Source organism: Nothobranchius furzeri, chromosome 6 (assembly GCF_043380555.1).
Source record: "Nothobranchius furzeri strain GRZ-AD chromosome 6, NfurGRZ-RIMD1, whole genome shotgun sequence".
Classification (NCBI taxonomy): domain Eukaryota; kingdom Metazoa; phylum Chordata; class Actinopteri; order Cyprinodontiformes; family Nothobranchiidae; genus Nothobranchius; species Nothobranchius furzeri.
In genome coordinates this window covers 43,489,444-43,512,168 of record NC_091746.1, presented here as the reverse complement: position 1 = coordinate 43,512,168, position 22,725 = coordinate 43,489,444, and the positions used below count along the sequence as shown (strand labels likewise).

General features: G+C 41.6%; 5 protein-coding genes across 5 annotated transcripts; 1 reads left to right on the top strand and 4 right to left on the bottom strand.

Annotated features, from left to right (window-relative positions):
• Positions 1 to 1,386: 1,386 nt before the first annotated feature.
• LOC107396541 (heat shock protein 30-like) lies at positions 1,387 to 3,138 on the bottom strand. The gene has a single exon (XM_070552745.1). It carries the CDS (start codon positions 2,192 to 2,194, stop codon positions 1,583 to 1,585), a length of 612 nt encoding a protein of 203 aa, XP_070408846.1. The 5' UTR covers positions 2,195 to 3,138; the 3' UTR covers positions 1,387 to 1,582.
• Positions 3,139 to 3,204: 66 nt separating this feature from the next.
• LOC129164377 (heat shock protein 30-like) lies at positions 3,205 to 4,033 on the top strand. Its single transcript, XM_054744183.2, has one exon. The coding sequence runs from the start codon at positions 3,271 to 3,273 to the stop codon at positions 3,844 to 3,846; it is 576 nt and encodes a 191-aa protein (XP_054600158.2). The 5' UTR covers positions 3,205 to 3,270; the 3' UTR covers positions 3,847 to 4,033.
• Positions 4,034 to 6,659: 2,626 nt separating this feature from the next.
• On the bottom strand, positions 6,660 to 7,368 carry LOC107374877 (histone H2B 1/2). The gene has a single exon (XM_015943174.3). The coding sequence runs from the start codon at positions 7,176 to 7,178 to the stop codon at positions 6,804 to 6,806; it is 375 nt and encodes a 124-aa protein (XP_015798660.1). The 5' UTR covers positions 7,179 to 7,368; the 3' UTR covers positions 6,660 to 6,803.
• Positions 7,369 to 12,979: 5,611 nt separating this feature from the next.
• Positions 12,980 to 14,068, bottom strand: LOC107396523 (histone H4). Its single transcript, XM_015976286.3, has one exon. It carries the CDS (start codon positions 14,024 to 14,026, stop codon positions 13,715 to 13,717), a length of 312 nt encoding a protein of 103 aa, XP_015831772.1. The 5' UTR covers positions 14,027 to 14,068; the 3' UTR covers positions 12,980 to 13,714.
• Positions 14,069 to 18,564: 4,496 nt separating this feature from the next.
• LOC129164376 (histone H1-like) lies at positions 18,565 to 19,582 on the bottom strand. The gene has a single exon (XM_054744179.2). The coding sequence runs from the start codon at positions 19,511 to 19,513 to the stop codon at positions 18,905 to 18,907; it is 609 nt and encodes a 202-aa protein (XP_054600154.1). The 5' UTR covers positions 19,514 to 19,582; the 3' UTR covers positions 18,565 to 18,904.
• Positions 19,583 to 22,725: the final 3,143 nt, after the last annotated feature.

Below are 22,725 nucleotides of genomic sequence, written 5' to 3'. Positions count from 1 at the left end.
TATTATTGTAAACTTCAACCACCAAAACAACAAATAAAAAAGCAAACTTGGGTTTCCAGAACTATGCCGCATAAAGGAAACAGATATACTATTGTATGTAAATCTGGTATTGCACAAGTATTGAACACATACTTAATATTGCATTGATGTTATTGTGTACCAGGATAATGCCAGTACCAGTTAAACTGAGGAGTTATACACTCACACTGCAGAGGAGATGAATGACTTACGGCAGCATTCTGTTTTACATCTGGGATGTCTCAGACTGCCTCTGAAGGTGCTGTCCATGGTCTCCACACTGCAATGCAGTGGGTGGGTAGGATTTCTCTGGAAGTCAATCACAATTTGCTTTGTCTTACTGGTGTTAAAACAACGGTGATTATGCTCACACCAGTCAGCAAAGTCCACGTACTCCAGGTCATTCCCTTCAGACACAAAACGGACAAAGGCTGAGTCATCAGTAAATTCTGGAGGTGACAGCTGCTGGTGATGTTATAGGTGTAGTCTGGCCATTGTCAGCTGTGTGTCTGAGGGGAATGACCTGGAGTATAGATCTGTCATCATGGATTTTGTGAGCGTAACCACCTTCGCTTAAACTAATTGAACTAAGGTGCTTTATCGCCTGTTGCCTTCACAGATTCTTGCAACTGCTGGATCTACATATTTACATTCCAATAAAGATTATTGAAAGTGTAACTGCTAGTGCTGTGGAATGGCTAAAGCTTTTGTTTCTATTGGCCTCTTGCAACTGCTGGATCTACATATTTACATTCCAATAAAGATTATTGAAAGTGTAACTGCTAGTACTGTGGAATGGCTAAAGCTTTTGTTTCTATTGGCCTATTTGATTTTTTTTATGTTACTTTTACTTTTGTACTTTAAATAGTTTTGAAACCAGTACTTTTTTACTTTTACTCGAGGCTGGAAATAATACTTCAACTTTTGCTATGGTGACAGAAGAGCTAAGTGCACATCCAGTAACTGGAGGATTGCTGGTTCAAGCCCCATCTGTTGAAGTTGTTGTGTCCTTGGGCAAGGCACTTAACCTGCCTTGCCTGCTGATGGTGGGCGGAGAGACTGGTGGCACTTGTGTTCAGCAGCCTTGCCCCTCTCAGTGATCCCCAGGGCAGCTGTGGCTACATCGTACTTTATCACCACCATTGTCTGAATGTGTATGTGTGTGTGGGTAAATACCTATGGGGTAAATGACTGTTTGTGTTGTAAGGTGCCTTGGGGGGTTGTAAAAGCCTTGAAGGTGCTATTTCAAAAACAGGCCACTTACCATTTCTACAGAAGTCTTTTACTAAACAACTTCTGTTGAAATGGATTTTCATTTTTTAAACCATCATTAGCTATTCTACACTACAGAAGAATGTCAGTTTTGTTTAAAATGTTTTATTTCCTGTACAGAAGTGAGTTCCAGCTTTACATAAAGACAAAAACTGGCAAAGATGTCGTTCAGATTATTTATTCATCAATATTCACCAGGTATGTGATAGAAACATTAATAATTAACAAAGAATAGAACCACGTGTCATCGGTTCACCAACATGTTCATGGGTCCATGATCCAGGCTGGAGCTTTAGGACCTGCTGGATGTCTCTGGGCAGTTGTCTTCTGCCTGTGAACACACACACTGCTGTGTTTCCTCCTCCGAGCTCCTCTTGATAGGCAGCTCTCGCTCAGCCTGTCCAGCACTTGGAACTTTGGCTGCCTGGATGTGGAGCTTTCCATCTGGAGAAAGGGAGCAGCTGACAGCTTCATGGTTCACCCCTTCAGGCAGATCAAACTCCTGTCTGAACTCCTGGAGTCTGTAAGAGTAGGAGCCTTTCCCGTCCTCTTGCTTCTTCTCTGTCCTTCCACAGACTCTCAGCTTCCTGCCCACCTGCTTGACTGAAAGCTCCTCTGGAGAAAAGCCTTGAGTGTCCAGTGTCAGGCCAAAGTCTTGTCCCTCTTTGTCCAGCTGGTAGGAGACTGGTTTGTGGACCAGTGTGCTCCTGAAAGGTTCTGTGTCCTCCAGGATCTGGTGTTGAAATCTGTCCATCAGCTCCAGGCTGCTGCGCAGCTCCTGTAGGGTTCTCTGGAGGACATCTTGCGGGTAGAACAAAGGTCTGACCTCTGGCCACAGACTGCGAACGGGCCAGTAGAGGTCCATCATCGGCCTGAGAGCAGATCTCTCTGCATGAGAAGACATGTGGTTGTTGAGTTTAGTCTTCTGGTGAGAATAATCCTCGTTCAGCTCTTGGTTCTCTTCTGTTTAGCTTTCTATCCCAGCAGTGGGAGTGTCTCAGCTTTATATTCTAACAGGAGGAGGTCCACAGTCTTCAGGAAGGTTCTGGTCAATACTAGACATGTCCAGCAGGTGGTGCTGTTTCATAACAAGGTTCAATGAGTTTGTTAATCACAATTACGTCCAGCGAAACTGCTTTAAAATATTATACTTTTAATTGGTACTTTAAGTATAATACATGTGTGATGGATGGATGGATGGATGGATGGATGGATGGAAGGAAGGTGAGCTCATATTTATGTATTAGATTTTTTCCCCCCTCACAAATCCTTTAATGCAGGCCATGCCCACATACTCTTTTAAACAAGGATTATGATTGCTGTTGAAGAATTCTCCTCAGTAGTTTTGGTTAGTATGAAAATGTTTTATCGAACGCTTGTTGTTTTCTCTGAAATTATGACTCTTTGGATTAATGTTTGGTTTTCATAGTTACATGTTTTTGGGAGTTTTATTTATTTGCTTAATTGTGATGAACATTTAGAACATTATTCTGGTCAGAATCACAGAAAGTCCGATCAAATTTTGTTTATTTGACTTTTCATTTTTCATCTTTATAAAAACTAAAGAGAAAATCTGTAGTTCTTTATTTTGAAGGACATTTATGATAAAATATATTTGCTCCTTATTTTTGTTCATTCATGTATGTTATCAAGTAAGACATCAGATGTGATTCATTCTAAATGAATCCGAAAACAAATTCTTGTGTGTGTAGCAAAGGTGTTAAAAGTATTAATTTAAAAGTAAAATATTTTCAATTGTTATCCATGGAAATAATTATGATTAACAGACTAATTGAACCTTATTGTGAAACAGCACCACCTGGTGGACATGTATAGTAATTACCAGAACCTTCCTGAAGACTGTGGACCTCCTCCTGTTAGAATATAAAGCTGAGACACTCCCAGTGCTGGGACAGAAAGCTAAACAGAAGAGAACCAACAGCTGAGCAAGGGTTATTCTCACCAGAAGACTAAACAACCATGATGTCTTCTCATGCTGAGAGATCTGCTCTCAAGCCAATGATGGACCTCTACTGGCCTGTTCGCAGTCTGTGGCCAGAGGTCAGACCTTTGTTCTACCCGCAAGATGTCCTCCAGAGAACCCTACAGGAGCTGCGCAGCAGCCTGGAGCTGATGGACAGATTTCAACACCAGATCCTGGAGGACACAGATCCTTTCAGGAGCACACTGGTCCACAAACCAGTCTCCTACCAGCTGGACAAAGAGGGACAAGACTTTGGCCTGACACTGGACACTCAAGGCTTTTCTCCAGAGGAGCTTTCAGTCAAGCAGGTGGGCAGGAAGCTGAGAGTCCGTGGAAGGACAGAGAAGAAGCAAGAGGACGGGAAAGGCTCCTACTCTTACAGACTCCAGGAGTTCAGACAGGAGTTTGATCTGCCTGAAGGGGTGAACCATGAAGCTGTCAGCTGCTCCCTTTCTCCAGATGGAAAGCTCCACATCCAGGCAGCCAAAGTTCCAAGTGTTGAACAGGCTGAGCGAGAGCTGCCTATCAAGAGGAGCTCGGAGGAGGAAACACAGCAGAGTGTGTGTTCTTAGGTCGACCAGCCGACCAGAGACTTCCAGCAGGTCCTAAAGCTCCAGCCTGGATCATGGACCCATGAACTGTTGGTGAACCACGTGGTTTATTCTTTGTTAATTATTAATGTTTCTATCACATCAATGACTTTGTCATTTCTTATTGTACCTGGTGAATATTGATGAATAAATAATCTACTTTCCTGGAGTAATTATCTAATGGTTGACTTTGCCCTATTCAGGACATTTTAAAAACATCTGCATGATTATCATTTCATTTCAGCTTGTTACTGATAGAGAAAACACAAAGACAGACAATCAAATAAATCCATCCACATAGAGTCAGTCTGATTGCTCTGTGGTCACGTGGGTCTGAGGCGGCGGTCACGTGGGTCTGATGCTCATTAATTATACAGAATTGAAGGCATTTAATACACTTAAACAGAAGAGTGAGAAAAAAATTCGCCCCCCTCAGAGTTGTCATGAGTGTAAACTATATAATTTAAACCAAAAACATGTTTTGGTACCAGGCTGTAAACATGTTTATTTCTGCTGTGAAATTGGTATTTTTAACATGCGAGTCAATGAGGATTTGCTCGTTTCTGACACCAGCCCCCAGCGGATGAGGGTGGAACTGCAATTTATTTCACTTCCGTGTTTGCCTCATTTTTGACTGCATTGCGGGGGCTTGGTCGTGTCACAGTGGTTATGATGCAGAGGGACAAAATTGTTTAATTTCAGGGTTTGTCATTTTTAAGATTTGAAAATATGACAATCTTTAAATGTACAATTGGCATACAGATAAAAAATGAATGCATGCAGTAAAATATTTGACTCAAGCTCATCAAGCTCCAGGCCTTTATTGGAAGGAGGACCAGAATTAGAGGCAGGCCTCAATTTCTATTTGAGCAAAATGAACTAATGGCTCGCTGGAGTTTTTGACAATTAAAATTGCGCCCACATTTTCAAAGTTAAAAACATTTCTTTTAACAACGGTAGTTTCTGCTTCAGCCCTCCCCCCTCCCCCTGCGCAGCGGCCGCAAACTCACTGATGCGCCTGCAGCCTCTCGGAGTTCCTGCTGCTCTAAACATTAAAATAATTATTTCATTTTCTGTTCCTCACTTCTGATTACCTTCAATGGTGTCTGTTTGTTGCAACCACCAGGTACAAAAACTAACTTGTTTTTCTTTAACTATTTTTCTGTCCTGCCTGTTTATTATCTTCCTGCATCTCAATCGTAAAGAAAAACTGCTACCTGGGTTCATATATATTCACCTTATGAGTTACCTTTGAACTGCAGTTCTAAAAGATCTACCGACTGCAAAATCAGCGGAGTGCTTGCCGGCCACATCAGTTAGGTGCGTCACCGAGGACAAAACAGGTGATGCGCCCCGATCCACAGCAGCGAATCGCATCAGGCACAGATAAAAGAATAAAAGACAGAAAATATAAAAGGAAATGAGCCAACATGAACGATCGCGTGTTAAATTTGTTTTGATGTGGCAACACCTGATTTAAAAATGTTACTGTGGCCGTGCTCAGGACACAGATGTCTGGAGGGCGTCAACAATCAGAGCTTTGCATGCGCAAGCTGGTTAAGGTTAGGATGGGGGTGAGGAGAAGGTTAAATTGCAAGAGGGTAAACGTCACAATTTGGTTAAATTGTCTAGGGTGTCAGTACTGACGCTCTGGCACAGTGCGTTGCCTCCCGACGCGCAGGAGCTTGTCACCTGCTGACAGCAGGCTGCTGTCTTTTCCGTGGACTGCATCTTGCCGGTCATTATCACGTGACAGCGACTAGTCGATGACAGGCATAAAATGTCACTACAGAGCGGTGAAGTCGACTAGTGACTAGTTCATACAACCCCTACTGCTCCCCAGAGTGTTCTGCAGCATAATCAGCACGTTCTCTTTGAACTTGATTTCAAATTTTCGCCTCCTCATCGTCTCCACACGGTTAAAGTTACCCTCGCGGTCTATCACTGGCAAATCAAAAGTGAGACGGATGACACAACCGCCCCCGTACTTGCTTGTTACCACATTCCACCCGGCCATAATAATAAAAAACGGCCATTATTCACCTCCGCCGACTCTAGCCAAAATATGATACCGGGCAGTTAATTAAATACAGGCTAATATTGGATTACGGTAAAATACATTTTTATTAAATAGTCATTGTACAAGCACTGAGCCACACTGAGATGGATGAAAGAGCTTTTAAAGTGTTTCCAAATTTTGTTTTCAAAGTTTTGATGCTCCTTTTGTTCCATGACTTCCATCTCGTTGCCTTTTGCATATATAAAAAAAAATCCACTTAGTTCTTTGTTATAATTTATGTTGTCCTAATAAGCAGACTCAAAAACATGAACTGTTCCACCACTATTTTAAAAAGAAAAAAATGTCAGTGTATAAAATAGATAGTTTTCCTTTAAAATCACATGAGTGGTAGTTACATGGACAGAGCAGCAAACTAGGTTTGAGGGATTGTTTTGCACTGTGGGCAACCGACTTTGACTCAAGTGAATTAAAAAGTTTTTGGTGAGTCAATTCAGTAAAAAGACTCAAGTCAACATCAAGGTATTAGTCAAGTTCACAGAAGTGGAAAATCATTGTGATTAGGTACATGAAATGAGTGATGCACTAAAGTACAAGAGACCCAAATTATAAACAAAAAATTACAAAAAATACAATTAAAAATCATGAAAAAGACAGTTACACCAGTGTTTTCAGTCCACTTTAACAATAAATTGCACTGACATAGGTACTAGTTGGTTTTAAAACACAGCTTCAGGATTTTCAGCTACAATCAATTAATAACCACTTGACAAAGTACTGAAAGGACACTACTTTAATTCCAGTCAAACTTGAATTTACAGGGTTAGGGTTGGCGTTTGAATGCGATACCAGGATTATTTCTCTTTAGAAAATGTGGGTGGCTCTTAAAAGAGCCTTTGAGTTTGAGACGTTAACCAGGAATTTACTTGGAGCTGGTATACTTGGTAACAGCCTTGGTGCCCTCAGAAACGGCGTGTTTAGCCAGCTCACCGGGCAGCAGGAGGCGGACAGCGGTCTGAATCTCCCTGGAGGTGATGGTGGAGCGCTTGTTGTAGTGTGCCAGACGAGAAGCCTCAGAAGCGATGCGTTCAAAGATGTCGTTAACGAACGAGTTCATGATGCTCATGGCCTTGGACGAGATGCCAGTGTCGGGGTGGACCTGCTTCAGCACCTTGTACACGTAGATGGCATAGCTCTCCTTCCTGGTCCTCTTCCTCTTCTTTCCTCCCTTGCCAGCGGTTTTGGTCACCGCTTTCTTGGAGCCCTTCTTGGGCGCAGACTTGGCAGGTTCAGGCATTTCGTTTACGAATGCAGAATAGACGACAGTACCGCTGAACGCTAGGGAGACTTCTTTATACAAATTTCAGGCTAATTTGCCTGCTCCATCTCCCGCCTCTGATTGGTTGAATACATCAGCTGGGCAAAGGAGGCGGGATTTGTTTAATCTAAACAGCGGTTCCTGATGACATGGTCATTTTTTGTAGAAAGGTTCAGAAATATAACATTTTAAACACACATAAATCGCTAATATGTTTCTGTTCAGTCCCAGACCCTACCTGAAATCTATGCAGCAATGCCAGTTTTTCCGTAGTGTTCAGAAATTAGATCATAAATGAAAAAATACTTCCAAAAACTATTGACATTTAAGGAGCATTTCCTTTAAACAGCATTATATATTATATATACTTTAAAGTAATTGTTCTGTTCTGTTATGATTAATTTCCCAAACAATGAAACAAAAATTCTCATAAAATGAATAAAGCTGAAGATAGTTTAAATGAAATACAAATTATTTTTGATGACAAAATAAAAAATTTAAACAGGTCGAACTGAAGTAAAAATTTTTACAAACAGAATACAATCTGCATTTAATTTTTGAAACCCTGCCACGTGTCTCAGCCAGCGCGGACCTCCCTGTCCCGGTATCGACCGAAGTGGGCTAAAGAAGTCTCGTCTTTTCAGCTGCACAAAACACCCTCAAGCATGAAGATAGAGGCATTATTTCTCTTATTTGGAAACCCGTGGACTCGATGTACAGACAGGCTGGAGTTTGTACAGCCTTCAAAAACAATGGTTTATCAAAATGAACACGATCCAAAACTAGTACACACACACTGACTCGGTAACACAAACTCTCTACCCTAAAACTACACACTCTCTACAATGAGCTGAGGCAGCTGCCTAGCTTCTTTGGTTACGTCAGTGGTTAAGATTTAGTAAAACAGAGCATTTTTAGAAGCTTTGCTGAGAAAGGACACTTTTTACTTGAAAAACTGTAATGTTATGCATTTTAAAATGAAATATGAATTAGAAAAAAAAATTGACCTGCAATTTGCTCTTTGACATCTGTCCCACCCATGATGAATTTTTAATGAATATTTTCATATAATGAATTGACAAAACTTCTTTATTGTGACTTTAATGAATTAATGTACAGTTAAATTGTTTGACTGCATGTATAGTCAAGAAGCTTTAATAAACAAAAATTCTACAATTTGTGATAAGAGTGTAACGTAATAAAGCACTTTAAAATTACAATATTAAGGTTCTAAGTGTGGTCCATTAAAAACCCTGCACCACAAGTGCACCTTAAAGTAATTGGTCAGAGGCAAACATTTTTTGAATGTCATGTGTAAAACAGTAATAAAATCTCAGCTGAAAAAGGTTTTGGGATTTTCTAGAAAATCCAATGTCTTTAAATAGCGCTCTCAAAACAAGGGATAGTTTCCACTGGAGCTTTTGATAAGTGATTAAAAATTGTGCCCATATTTTTAAAGCCAATACAAGTTTCTTTTAACAATGGTAGTTTTTGTGTCTTTTCTGTTCCCCTGCTTTAGCCTTCTCCCCCTCCCCCTGTGCAGCAGCCTCAAACTCAATGGTGCGCCTGTAGGCTCTCAGAGTTCCCCGCTGCTCTAAACATTGAAAGAATAATTTAATTTGAATGCTGAAAAGCATTCAAACTATTGTTTTCCTGTTTCTCTTTATTCTTCCATATTCTGCTTCCGTACACTTTTTGAACCTCTTCTTCTCCTTCAAATTTGGAGCTATTTCAACCATTTTATATCAAAACGTTCAGCTCGTTAAGCTCTTTCCGGCTATTACTTTTGGCATTGATATTGTTCAAATTTTTCGAGTTATTAAGCTTTTTCTGCGAAAAATTTCCCATTGAAATGAATGGGATTGGTCAATTTTCAGCAAATTCCTATCACTTTTTTGACCTCAAACTCTATAGGGTTCCTTTTAATTTAGAGACTTCATTCAAAGTTTATCAAACTCACAAGACTTTCCTGTTTAACATATTAAAGAGGCTTTTTGATATCTTTTACGTTTTTTCTAAAATCGCAGGTAGAAGTTGAGGTACGACTTGAAATTTTCAGAAAAATTCACACAAGTTATAATGGAGAAAGATAGGAGCAGTGACCCTCCCTTGCTCCATTTCCGGCGTTGTCCCGAGAGAACCGTAGGTCCGATTGAAATGAGACACACGCTGGCTTACAGCTAACGAATATACCTTCGTTTTGAGCTTTAATTCATGACTGTACTCCAAACATTGTGGTCGTACGGTTCATTTGTTTGAGAAAATTCAAATTTAAAAAAAGGTTTCTGCTCACTCACTTGAAAATTCACCCCCTCTATGTTTTGAACTTCACATCTTCTGTGAACAACTGTTCACTACGCCCAGACCGTTTGGACTACCGTAACAAATTATACCTCAAAACGTAGGAATTTTTGTCAGCTTTTCAGAATGGATTTCAATTTATCTGTAAGTGTTACCGTTCTTTTGCTACAAGCCTCAGAAGGAGGAGAGACCCAGCTTTTCTCTCATTGAAACCCATGTTAAAGGATCAGAGATTTTCTCCTCAAAACGGCTTCAGACAGCTAAAAGTTTATCGTCATAGCTTCTAGACAATTCATGGTAGGCACATACAAATCGGAACAGATGATCATCAAAGTCTTCTGCCACTCACGCTTTTTGAATTTTTCAAATCGGTGCAGTACTTTTCGAATGGTGATGAAAAGTTTGACAGGTCCAATTTCACTTCTGATGGACAGATTTCAAGGGTTCTCTGTTAACAGGAGCATAGGCGGAGATCCCAGGGGGGACGGGGGGGAAGCGTCCCCCCCCCCCTCACACAAAGTTGTCCCCCCCACAAAAGTTATTGTAAATGTATAAATGCTATCAGTAAACCTGTATTGTCTTCTAAAACCACAACGTAAAAGTTAGTCTGCAAATACAAAACAATGTGTTTTTAATTGTTGAGAAATTATAGTCCACCCCCCCACCCCCCCAATTCCTCAAGTTGGTACGGTCGGTCCAAACACGCTGTTTCCAATGGGCGGGGCTGCCGGCTTTGCCTTGCTCACAGCTTCACAGCAGCCCGCAGGCTCACAGGAAGCGGGAATCAAAAAGCCAGCAGTTTCCAGCAGTAAGTCAATTATCTCACGCTTGTTCTACAAACTTAAATATGTATGTCAGATGTGGTCATAAATGATGCAGGAAGATGACAGACACAGGACAGGAAAATAGTTCAATAAAAACAAGAAAACAAAACAAAGTGTTGAAAAGTAAAATGTAGGTAGATTTATCTCCACTACACACATGTAATATTTATACATTTGATACAATTCAGATCACCTTCAAAACTCAGTCACACACCCAGGGCCGTTTCAAGACATTTTGGGGGCCAAGGCAAAATGACCCCCCCCCCCCCACACACACACACACACACACCCACACCCACCCACAAAATAACATACAAGAGAATTAAAGAGAATTTAAGGTGAAGCGCTTGCACATACTGTGTTATTGTGTGGTTTGTTCTGTGTGTAGAAACACGTTCAATTTGATTGACCGTCAGAAGGTGGGAAAGTGCCCCGCTCCCACCCAGCCCCCTGATTGGTTGAGAGAGGCCAATCATCTTCTGGCTAAATGGAATTACACACCCACACATGTGAGACATCAAATCGATCGGCTAGGCCTAAGGAATCCATCCATCCATCCATCCAACCAACCAACACACCAAACAACCATCCATCCATCCATCCATCCAACCAACCAACCAACCAACACACCAACCAACCAACCAAACAACCAGCTCTATACACTTAAAACTCTGTACACTTAAAACTAGCAGCATAGCTGACATTTTAACACTAATCAGAAGGCAGGAACAACCCCCTCCTCCTTCATTGCTCTCTCATTGGCTGAGAGTTTTCAATCGTCTTCTGCCTAAAAGGAAAAGTGCACCCACACGTATGGTACATCAATTCAACCTGCTTGGTCCCAGGAGTCTTGTATTAACTTGATATTGTGCTCTGCGTTACCATGGCAACGTGCTTAGCAACAACATTTAACAACATTTTAGACACAACTGTATCAACATACTTTAATATAGAAATTTTATTCAAAGTTTAAATGAGTCATGTGTTATTGTACATAGCTTTATTAATGCAGACTTCTGTCATCTGTTACCATGGCAACACAAGGAACTACAAATCACTTTGACCAAGTCTCATAGGAATGAATATAAAAAGCAGAATATTGAGCCATTAACAGACTCCTGTTTTTGAATTGTTTGTACTTAAAACTAAAAATAGATTCATTTTGATTGACCGTCAGAAGGTGGGAAAGTGCCCCGCTCCCTCCCAGCTCCCTTATTGGTTGAGAGAGGTCAATCATCTTCTGGCTAGATGGAATTACACACCCACGCATGTGAGACATCAAATTGATCGGCTTGGCCTAAGGAATCCATCCGTCTACATATAAATCCATACATGCTTCTATCTATCCATCCATCCAATAAACCATCTAACATCCATCCAAAAATCCATCCGTTATTTCATTCGTCCTACTCTTCATCAATCCCATATCAAATCTGAACATATGTTCAGATATCAGCAAATATTTCTAAATTCACAGTCCAGCCAACTGTAAAAATGTACCAGTTATAGTATTCTCATACAAATGCCAGCTGTTTAACGTTTCAAATTTCCAGTTTTTGATAAATGTTCAAAAATTACATTTGTCTGCTGTTTAGCATTTTGATCCATTCTTCGCCTATATTCTGAACTACATTACGCTTGTTGGTGATTTTTGCTTCTACATCTTTAAATACATTCAGCTCATTTTGACAGTTCTGCTTTGTTTCAGCTTCAGCTCAGCTGTTCGGCGGCTTCAGCTTACAGTTTCGGCTGTACAGCATTCAAACAGCATTTGTGCAACAAATGCAATTTTTCTAGTTTAATTTTCTGTTCATCACTTCTGTGGCAATGATTACCTTCAATGGTGTCTGTTGCAACCACCAGGTACAAAAAAACTTTTTTTATTTGACTATTTTTCTGTCCTGTCTCTGTCTATTATCCTGCATCTCCTCTCAATCCTAAAGAAAAACTGCTACCTGTGCCCTTTGACTTTCAAATAAATCAGCAAGAGAGTTTTGACGGCTGCAGACCTTTTATTAATTTCTCTTTGCTACGTTGTCTCATCATGAACATCATGGGAACAATGAGCACCGGCATCGTTTCTTCACCAATAATCGCAGTATGTCTCGTTTAATCTGCATGACTCTAATATGCATGGGGTTGTCAGAGGAGTTCCTCAGGGTTCCCCTCTGGGGCCATTGCTATTTTCTATTTTTATTAAGCTGCACCCCCTGTTCTGTTCATTTGTATGCCAATGATGCAGTTTCATTTTCCACTAAGCCAAATAATTTAGAATTGCACGAGATCCTGCAAACAAATATTTTAATAATGTGCAGTACTAATTAACTCCAAGTACACTCATCCATAATAAATCTAAAACATAATCAATATTGTTTAGAAGATATTTTTCTACAGTTGGGGCAAGTGGGAATCTGTAACTGCATATTTTGGACCGCTCTGAAGTACTTTCCACTGACAAATTAAAATACTTAGAAGTCTGGATTGAGCCAGATGTATCATTCAAAAATCATGTCCAGGCAGTTTCTCATAAAATTACTAGTTGTTTACGAACACTGTACTGTTCTATCAATTGTTTTGACCTTGCAGTACAACGTATTGCAAATCAGCTTCTGCTTCCTAGTTTTGATTATGCAGATATAATCTATCAGAACTCTTCCTCTACATGCCTTCATTCCTGGATGTTATCTACAACGGTGTTTGTCGTTTTGTTTTACGTTCTGAACCCATCACTGTCAAACGTATGAATGCCTTTCATGATACTCACTGAAAGCTAGACATAAACAACATTGGTTGTTTTCTACTTTTAAATGTACTCAGATTTTCCTTATTTGAAAGTCTTGTTAGTTCCTGTGATTCCTGAGCATCAAACTTGATCTAATAATCATGTCATTTTTTATTACCCAGTTTAGAAAATAAGTGGGGAGACATGCCATTTGTGTTAAGCTCGCTCTGACTGGAAAAAGTCCGAGGTCCATTTCTTCATTTGTCTGTTTAGAAATCATCTTTACCAGCATTTATTAGTGATGTGACGTTGATGAACGAATCAAATGTTTTGAAAGGATTTTCAAAGTGAATGGTGAGATTCGAGTTCCTGCAGAGCCGTTCATCTTAACAAACCTCCCTGGAAGTCGGTCGATGTCACCCCCCGAAACTCCACCCACTGCTGTGACCACAGATGGATTTTTAGAGCTACAATTGTAATTTCCACTTTGTCAACATTAATATTTAATATTAGTATTAAGTCAGACTTGTGAATATTTCTTTAATCTTTATAATACATTGTTTACACCAAAGGCAATTTAATTTTATAAGGGAAATAGACAATTCCTCATTATTCATAAGTTAGTGGCCCTGAAAAGGGCCTTTTTGGGTATGACTCAAAGTTACGTTTTAACCTCCGAAACCGTAAAGAGTGCGTCCCTGCCTCTTCAAAGCGTAAACTACATCCATGGCGGTTACAGTCTTCCTCTTGGCATGCTCGGTGTAGGTGACTGCATCACGGATGACGTTTTCCAGAAACACCTTGAGCACCCCGCGGGTTTCTTCGTAGATGAGACCAGAGATACGTTTGACTCCACCACGGCGAGCCAGACGGCGGATGGCAGGCTTGGTGATACCCTGGATGTTATCACGGAGAACCTTACGATGACGCTTGGCGCCTCCTTTTCCGAGTCCCTTGCCTCCCTTGCCTCTTCCAGACATGACTATGAGAGTTGTGGTTTATCGAATGGTAATGAAGTTGAGGCTCAAGAGCGTTTATGTCACACTACAGGACGTGTTAGAGAACAGAAGCATCTGCTGACTTTTTTCCTGTTTTGTTGTAGCGCCATCAAGTGGTCTTAATAGGATTCATTAACACATTTATGTATGTTGAAACTTTTTTTTCTGTAGATTGGCTAACAACGCAGGGTTTTTGTAGACTATGTTAAACCGTCTATATAACTAACGTAGATCAATGTTTAATTAGTTAGAACAATATTTTTGTAATCTGTAGTTAAGGGATTTCAGAATACTTCCAAAACTGTGCATGTGTCTAGTTTCATTTACAATGTTACTTTGTACTAATAATCATGTAACATATTAATGACTTCCTGTACATTGAAACTTTGTATCTGCTGAACACTACCATGTATTCAGGATTTCAGATCTTCTGTAGTAATCATTCTTCTATCTAAGAATTTATATGTAAGATTTCCTGAAATTTAGGGTATATGCACATTTCTGACCTTCAATCTTCTTATTGGTTTCCAAAAATAGATGAACAATTGACATTATGAATGAATAAATGAGATTGTTTAAACTTGTGTGTTTGTGACTTCAAAAGTTAAACAAAGATCAATGAATCAGGTAATTATACAGAAAAGTCATATTTAGAGCAGAACAAAATAACAATAAAGCTGTTCTGTTCTGTTCCACTCTAATTGTGCTCAAAGCTACTTTACTTTTTTTTAACTGTCAAAAATCAAATACAAGATTCACAAACTCTGTTTTACAGATTCCATTAGTCAAATACTCTGGTCTAGCTTTAGTTAGAGCAGAAATGCTCTAAAAATGCTCAGGGACTGGAAAAAGTGGTTGGAGTAGCCCTTTCAGAATGGGAAACAAAAATGCAACAAACTTCAGCTTTTGTCATGCAAGCTGATGATGTGGAATGACCTTTTTACATTTGTATTGACTGAGAAAATTAACGAATGTAGCTTTAATGGTACTGAGGTGTATTAATAAACATACACAAGTCATGTTTTAGATTAAGTAGAAACATTTAATTGCTGGAATGTTACTAGTGCAACAATGTTTATTTTGTTAGTCAATGTTTGAAACGAACCTACTGAGTTATAATATATTAGCCTGGCAAGCCCTTTGCATAGCAATAATTTGGTCCAGTTCACTAGGCTAATAATATATTACACGTTTTTAATTCTTTTTTACAGAAGTTTCACCTTAAAATGTGAGGTCTGTGTGATCACAGGTATGTTCAATGTTTTAACGACTCTTCTTAATTGTTTGAAAAGTTAGCATTAGGAAATGTATATAATCTGACCTACTTGAGATTGATGGGTAATAATTATTTGTGCCCATGTTTAATTTATTTTTAATTTAAGAATTGTTTCCTTGTAATGAATTAAAATGTGCAAATCATCCATGAATTGAATGTTCAACGTAAGCAGCTAAAGACCAGTTTCCAAGTGTAAAATAATTTTGACAGTTGATAGTTGGCCTTGATGGCTAAGAGTAAATCAGTTAAAGAGCAAGTCACCCCCAAATCGACTTTTTTTTGCCGATAAACTAAATAAACGAGTACCGTAAATCCTCTAATACAGGCCCGGGCCTGTATTTGACTCAAGCTGATCAAGCTCCAGGCCTTTATTGGAAGGAGGGCCAGTATTAGAGGCAGGCCTCTATTTCTATTTGAGCAAAATGAACTAATGGTTCATTGGAGTTTTTGACAATTAAAATTGCGCCCACATTTTCAAAGTTAAACACATTTCTTTTAACAACGGTAGTTTCTGCTTCAGCCATCTCCCCCCTCCCCCTGCTTTAGCCCTCTCCCCCCTCCCCCTGCGCAGCGGCCGCAAACTCACTGATGCGCCTCTCGGAGTTCCTGCTGCTCTAAACATTAAAATAATTATTTCATTTTCTGTTCCTCACTTCTGATGACCTTCAGTGGTGTCTGTTTGTTGCAACAGCAGGTACAAAAACTAACTTGTTTTTATTTGACTATTTTTCTGTCCTGCCTGTTTATTATCTTCCTGCATCTCCTCTTAATCCTAAAGAAAAACTGCTACCTGGGTTCATATATATTCACCTCATGAGTTACCTTTGAACTGCAGTTCTAAAAGATCTACCGACCGCAAAAACAGCGGAGTGCTCGCTGTTTGGCGGCCGTATCAGTGATCAGTGCGTCGGAGGACAAGGTGATGCGCGCAGCGCCCCGCTCCACAGCATGCAGCAAACGCATCAGGCGCCAATAAAAGACAGAAAACATTAAAGGAAATGAACTGACATGAACGATCGCGTGTTAAATTAGTTTTTGAGGTGGCTACACCTGATTGTTACTGTGGCCGTGCTCAGGAGGCAGATCTACCGACCGCGAAAACAGCGAAGCGCTCCCTGCTTGCCGGCCGCATCAGTGATCTGTGCGTCGGAGGACAAGTTGATGCGCCTCGTTCCACAGCAGCGATACACATCAGGCGCAAATAAAAGACAGAAAACATTAAAGGAAATGAACCGACATGAACAATCGCGTGTCAGTACCTACGGTCTGGCACAGAGCGTTTCCCCCCACCCCCACAGCGCAGGAGCTTGTCACCTGCTGACAGAAGGCTGCTGTCTTTTCCGAGGGCTGCATCTTGCCGGTCATTATCACGTGACAGCGACTAGTCGACGACAGGCATAAAAAGTCACTATAGTGAAGTTGACTAGTTCATACACCCCCTACTGCTGCTCTCCAGAGTGTTCTGCAGCATAATCAGCATGTTCTCTTTGAACTTGATAGTGTAATGACCTGGCTGGGGTTGTAAGCCAGGTGCATTCTGGGTATTGTGTTATATGTGTTTCCTATCGTTCTGCTAGTTCCTATGTGCTGATTTGCGTGTTGTGTGAGTGTTATGTAAGCCACAGGGAAGGTGATGTGTGTTCTGTGGAGCGGGTTGAATTAGCATGGTTAACTGACACCGTGACTCTGTGTGGTAGGAGCGTGATAGAGGATCGTGTCTGTAGTGTTACAAAACGTTGAAGAGAAAGCCTAATAAAGGTCTGCGTGAACCTCTACTGCCTCCTGCTGGTTGATTTGGGGGCTATAACCCTGCCGCTGGGACGCTCATACTTGCTTGTTACTACATTCCACCCGGCCGGCTGACTCCGACACCGGCCACAATTGGAGACCCAGCCTTTAATTGAATACCGGCCTGTATAGAGCTCCGGGAGTTGACGTCACTTCTCCCGGCATGCAACAGTTCAAATCGAAACGGCGCCATATGCCATATTGGCATGCAGAAGCCGGCAGCTGGACTATTTACTATTGTCAGAAAACTCAATCAAACGGGAAATATGGTAGATTCCTGTTGTGCCCCAGGATGCAGAACAGACGCGGACGACATAAGGAATGAGCCATCTACAGGATTCCCCAAGATCCGGAGCGCCGCAAACGTTGGATCATTGTAATAAAACACGCTAGTGACCGGGCGAAAATGAAGCTGTGGGATCCCGAGAGTAAAGGTTTTCGCTTATGCAGCGACCACTTCATATCAGGTACTTAAACCAACGTTTCCTAAACTGTGTATGGTATTTATTTTAAATGCTTTTATTATGATTCTTAGTGGGCTTCCTAAACTTATTTTGGCGTGGCTTTTTCTGTCTTATTACTCATAGCAGCAAGTAAACATCACGTAAAACGTTGCCTCGTGAGTTCTGCGTGCTGCCGTTTACGTGTTTTATGATGACAGCAATTAACCGGCTAAGCCATATTTAATTTTTAAGCAATGGTTGATCAGATCACACATAAAAAGCACTTTGGATTGCTATTATCTGTGTCACCGAGACTACTTACATGTAAATCTGTTATTTGTCCGTCCATCCATCCATTTTCATCCGCGTATCCGGAGTCGGGTTGCTGGGGCAGTAGCGTGACTTCCCTCTCCCCAGCCGCCGGAGCCAGCTCCTCCGGGTAAATCCCAAGGGGTTCCCCGGTCAGGTCCGGTGCTGTGCCGGTCCGCTCCGACAGCTTCTGGCGTCGGAGCGGGCAGTAGAGTCGAGAGTTCCAGACCTTCTCCCCAGCTCCTCCGGCCGGGGGAATCCCAAGGGGTTTCCCCGGCCAGGTCCGGTGTTGTGCCGGTAAGAAGTCCGCTACGACTTCTGGCGTTTTAAAAAAGTATCCCAGGGGCACGGTAAGGGTCGGAGATGTTTAGTCTATTTAATTTCTGACTATATAAAACGATTTCGTCTGTTTTAAAGTGTGAAGTAAACTCCGACTAAGTAAAATCCAAGCGGATCCCGTTCATGTTCATGGTTACATCCGTGTTTGTTTACCTTTTTTGCATGCCAAAATGGCATCCACTAACTGAGAGTCACGTGGGGTCCGGAGCTCTATTAGAGGATTTATGGTATCTAATCGTGCTGCAGACACATGTAGTCAATAATTTGGCATTTCAGTGCAATCTTAGTTAAAATTTAAATATTCTACCTAAAACTGTCAGTGTTGTGCCATTGTCAGGTAAAAACTCTGCACTGTATTTTAATTTAAATCTGCCACTGCTACTGGCTAAGAGGTATGCTATGATGTAAACTGGTACATTATAATGTCACAATGCTGTCGTGAGCCTGTGTGTATTTGTTAGCAGCTCCGCCTTCTCGGTCTGCCAGGCAACAGCATTTGTTGCATTTTTCAAACAGGAAGTGAGAGTGGAGTTAGACTCTGGTAGGGCTAGACTTGCTCTTTAAATCCGAAGACAATATTGCAAAAAATGTAAATACATATTCAAAATGTAAAAAACAAAAACCTGTTAATACAGAAAAAGCTCTTTAGATGATATGGTGGCTCTTAAAAGAGCCTTTGTGGAGCTGTGATATTAAGTGAGGAGTTCACTTCTTCTTGGGAGCTGCCTTCTTGGCTTTGGGTTTGGCTGCCTTCTTAGCTGGAGCCTTCTTGGCTGCAGGAGCCTTTTTCACCACCTTCTTGGGGCTCTTGGTGACTTTCCTGGGGCTCTTGGCTGGCTTCTTAGCCGCTGCGGGCTTCTTCACCTTCTTGGGGGACTTCTTAGCAGCTGCGGGCTTCTTGGCTGCTACTGCAGCTTTCTTGGGCTTCTTGGCCGCTGCGGGTTTCTTGGCTGCGGGCTTCTTGGCTTTGGGAGCTACGGCTTTCTTTGCGGGCTTCTTGGCTTTAGTCTCCACCTTTTTGCTCATCTTGAACGACCCGGAGGCACCGACTCCCTTAGTCTGGACCAGCGTGCCTTTAGACACCAGGCTCTTGATGGCGGTCTTGACGCGGGCTTTGTTCTTGTCCACATCGTATCCTCCAGCAGCCAGAGCCTTCTTGAGGGCAGCAGCAGACACACCGCTGCGCTCCTTGGACGCGGCCACAGTTTTCACGATCAGCTCACCGACGCTGGGGCCAGCCTTCTTCGGCTTGGCGCTCTTCTTCTTGGCTGCTTTGGCCGGAGCGGCGGCGGGAGCTGGAGCAATTTCTGCCATTTTCTTCTTTCTCTGTGTTCGTGTAGCAACCAAACTCAAACGAGACTCAGACTAACTGAAACTCCGTGAGCTACAGGCTGTACTTAACCACTCCATGAGAACCGTGAAGACTCAACTCTTGCTGCGGCTCCTGTTGACAACATGGACGTGTTCTGTTTGTGTTTTCTCTTCACCATAAAACTGGATAAATACGAGCGCGTGAGCAGTGCAGCATGCTGTCAGAGTACGAGTCTACAGCGGACTTGTGTCTCTTCATGTTCAGTTCATGCTGGGCTCTGATGCTTTCTGCATTTTGTTGCTGGAGCTTAAAAACTCCACCGATTCGCCTCCGGACTCGGCGCTGATGAGCTACTTTTCCATCTCTTATTTATTCTACAATCACGGTACGCGCAGTAAAACGCGTCATAAAGCAAGTTTACATGTTATTTTATAGACACAGACATAAAACAACCACCTACTGAGAGTACATTTACTAGAAGAGGAAAATTTTGTTGCAACATCAAACACACTTGCTGAGTCAGTCAGAAGCTGTCTGCTGCAGATGATCTCTCTGCTCCAAGTCCCCGATGAAGGCTAAATAAAAAGAAGATTCTTATTTTAAGTCACTGCAACTGTTTTTCTTTCACATATGGAAATTTAGCAATTATTTAGCTAAAACCCTGGCAAAGGCAGAGTTTCATCAGCAGGACTGAATAAATTGAAGCACTGATCAGAACAAGAGATGGATGCTCTCAGAGTTTCTAACAGTTACCTAAACTTTATACTCAATCAACTTTGAATGAATTAAAGCATGTAAAGCTAAACTTTGTTTATTCCAGTGTTTTTGGCTTTTGATTTATTTTTTTCCCTATTACTTAAAAGTAATCTTTATTTGTTTTACTACACAATGAGACTTCAAATCACAATGACATGTTTTATGTATTCTGGAAAGAAAATAAATAATTGTGCAATGCTGCACATGAAAATAGAAACAAATTGGTTGATGAGTAGAATCAGATCATGGTAAATGGCCTGATTTTGTATAGCGGGTTCTACAACGCCCCAAGGCACTTCAAAGCACAGTCAATCACCCATTCACATATAACAATCAGAAAGTGTCGTTCATTTTGTTTTTCCTTCTAAAACAAAATTTCAAATACCAAGAAGCACACTGACTTAAAATGAAGGAACATTTCTGCTAATGCTTAATAACTTGGATTATGACACATGTTTGAATCCACAGTCATGTGTCGGTGTTATATCATACAACCAGATTCTCAGTCTTTAAGGCCCCCTCCCCCCATTTTTTTCATAACTTGATTCAACTTATTTTCCACCTTGAACTGCCATTACATTTTAATTTTAATGTATTTTTTATTTAAAAACAATGAGAGGCGGGCATGTAGATCCTCTGACAGAAAGTGGAAAAAGGATGGCCTACAGGTCTCGCGTGAGTTGTTCAGAGCATCTCTGGTTGCTTATCAGGATGCAGTGAGGGCCGCCAGAATGGCCTATTTTGCAGACATCACTGAGACAAACTCCAATAATCCTAAGATTCTCTTCAAAACGCTAAACTCAGTTCTGGTGTATCAGGAGCCTAGCACCATGTCTCCTACAGCTGCTGGAAACTCTGAAGCTTTTCACAAATTCTTTGTTGATAAAGTATCAGGCATTAGAGCAGTCATTTCTGGTAACTCTGTTGACCCTGTTCCAGTTCATCCATTACCACCCACCCTGAGCTCCCTCAATACAGTTTCATACTCTGAGCTGAGTAAGCTAGTTGCGAGGCAGAAGCCATCTGGCTCTCCACTTGATGTTCTACTGCCTCGTCTCTGGAAGGCTGCCTTTCCGTGTCTTGGCCCATCACTTGGTCAGATTATCAATGGGAGCCTCAGCACAGGTGTGGTCCCAGCTGCTTTGAAAGCAGCAGTTATTCGGCCGACCCTGAAGGGGTCCCGCAGGGGTCGATCCTTGGTCCACTTTTGTTTGCCATTTATCTGCTACCTCTGGGGTCAATCTTTCGTAAACATGGCCTATCATTCCATCTGTATGCTGACGATTGCCAGATTTACTCTCCATTGTGTCAGGAGAAAGGTCACTCTATTCAGTCCTTTGTCTCCTGTGTTAATGAGGTGAAGTCTTGGCTAATGTCCAACTATCTACATCTGAATGAGGGAAAGACAGAGCTGATTGTTTTTCACCCCAACAGCAGGAATGTGGATCGTTATGCTGATCTTGGCCCTCTTTCTCCATACTCAAAACCAGTTGTTACCAGTTTGGGGGTGAAACTTGATGTAGGACTTAAATTTGATGCTCACATCAATTCTGTGATCCGGTCCAGTTTCTTTCACCTGAGACGCCTTGCTAAAATCAAGCATATGCTGTCGAGAGCCCACCTGGAGCGGGTACTGCATGCCTTTGTAATTTCTCGGCTTGACTACTGCAACTCGCTCTACGCAGGGTTGTGTCAGTCATCACTGCGTCGCCTACAGGTTGTGCAGAACAGCGCTGCCAGGTTCCTGATTGGGACCAGGAAACGGGACCACATCAGTCCAGTTCTGGCCTCCCTGCACTGGCTTCCGATTTCCTATCGCTCACAATTCAAAATACTCGTCTTTGTTTATCATTTCTTCCAGGGTGGTGCTCCCCCCTATCTGGCCACACTCCTGAACAGACATTCCCCATCACGCGCTCTGCGCTCCTCTGACCAAGGCCTGCTCGCTGTCCCTCGGTCTAGGTGTCATACCCGTGGGGACCGGGCTTTCTCAGTCCTAGCACCGTTACTCTGGAACCAGTTGCCACCCTCAGTTAGGCTGCCCCCATCTCTGCCAGTCTTTAAGAATCACCTAAAAACACACCTCCTCCGCTTGGCGTTTCCAGAACATGTTTGATTATGGCCCTCTATTATGTTGAATCCATTCCACAGTTTTCATTGGTACACTCAATCCATCCACTCAATCCAATTGTGTTTCACACATTTGTATTTTACCGGACTGTTTCATCTATCTTGTAATTTCCATTTTGTAATTTGTATTTTGTAATTTGAATTTCTTTTATTGTTGATTTATTCAGTATAATTACTTACAACTGTACCATGTTCAGCACTTTGGGCTTCCTGACAGGGTTGTGGAAGGCGCTTTATAAATAAAGCTTTGATTGATTGAGATTTATATCACATTGCAGTCAGAAGAGGCTGATGAAATGTAACTTTGAGTACATCTTATTTAAGTACT

Coding starts and splice junctions, on each gene's coding strand:
- LOC107396541 (XM_070552745.1), bottom strand. CDS start 2,194: ATGTCTTCTCATGCAGAGAGATCTGCTCTCAGGCCGATGATGGACCTC.
- LOC129164377 (XM_054744183.2), top strand. CDS start 3,271: ATGATGTCTTCTCATGCTGAGAGATCTGCTCTCAAGCCAATGATGGAC.
- LOC107374877 (XM_015943174.3), bottom strand. CDS start 7,178: ATGCCTGAACCTGCCAAGTCTGCGCCCAAGAAGGGCTCCAAGAAAGCG.
- LOC107396523 (XM_015976286.3), bottom strand. CDS start 14,026: ATGTCTGGAAGAGGCAAGGGAGGCAAGGGACTCGGAAAAGGAGGCGCC.
- LOC129164376 (XM_054744179.2), bottom strand. CDS start 19,513: ATGGCAGAAATTGCTCCAGCTCCCGCCGCCGCTCCGGCCAAAGCAGCC.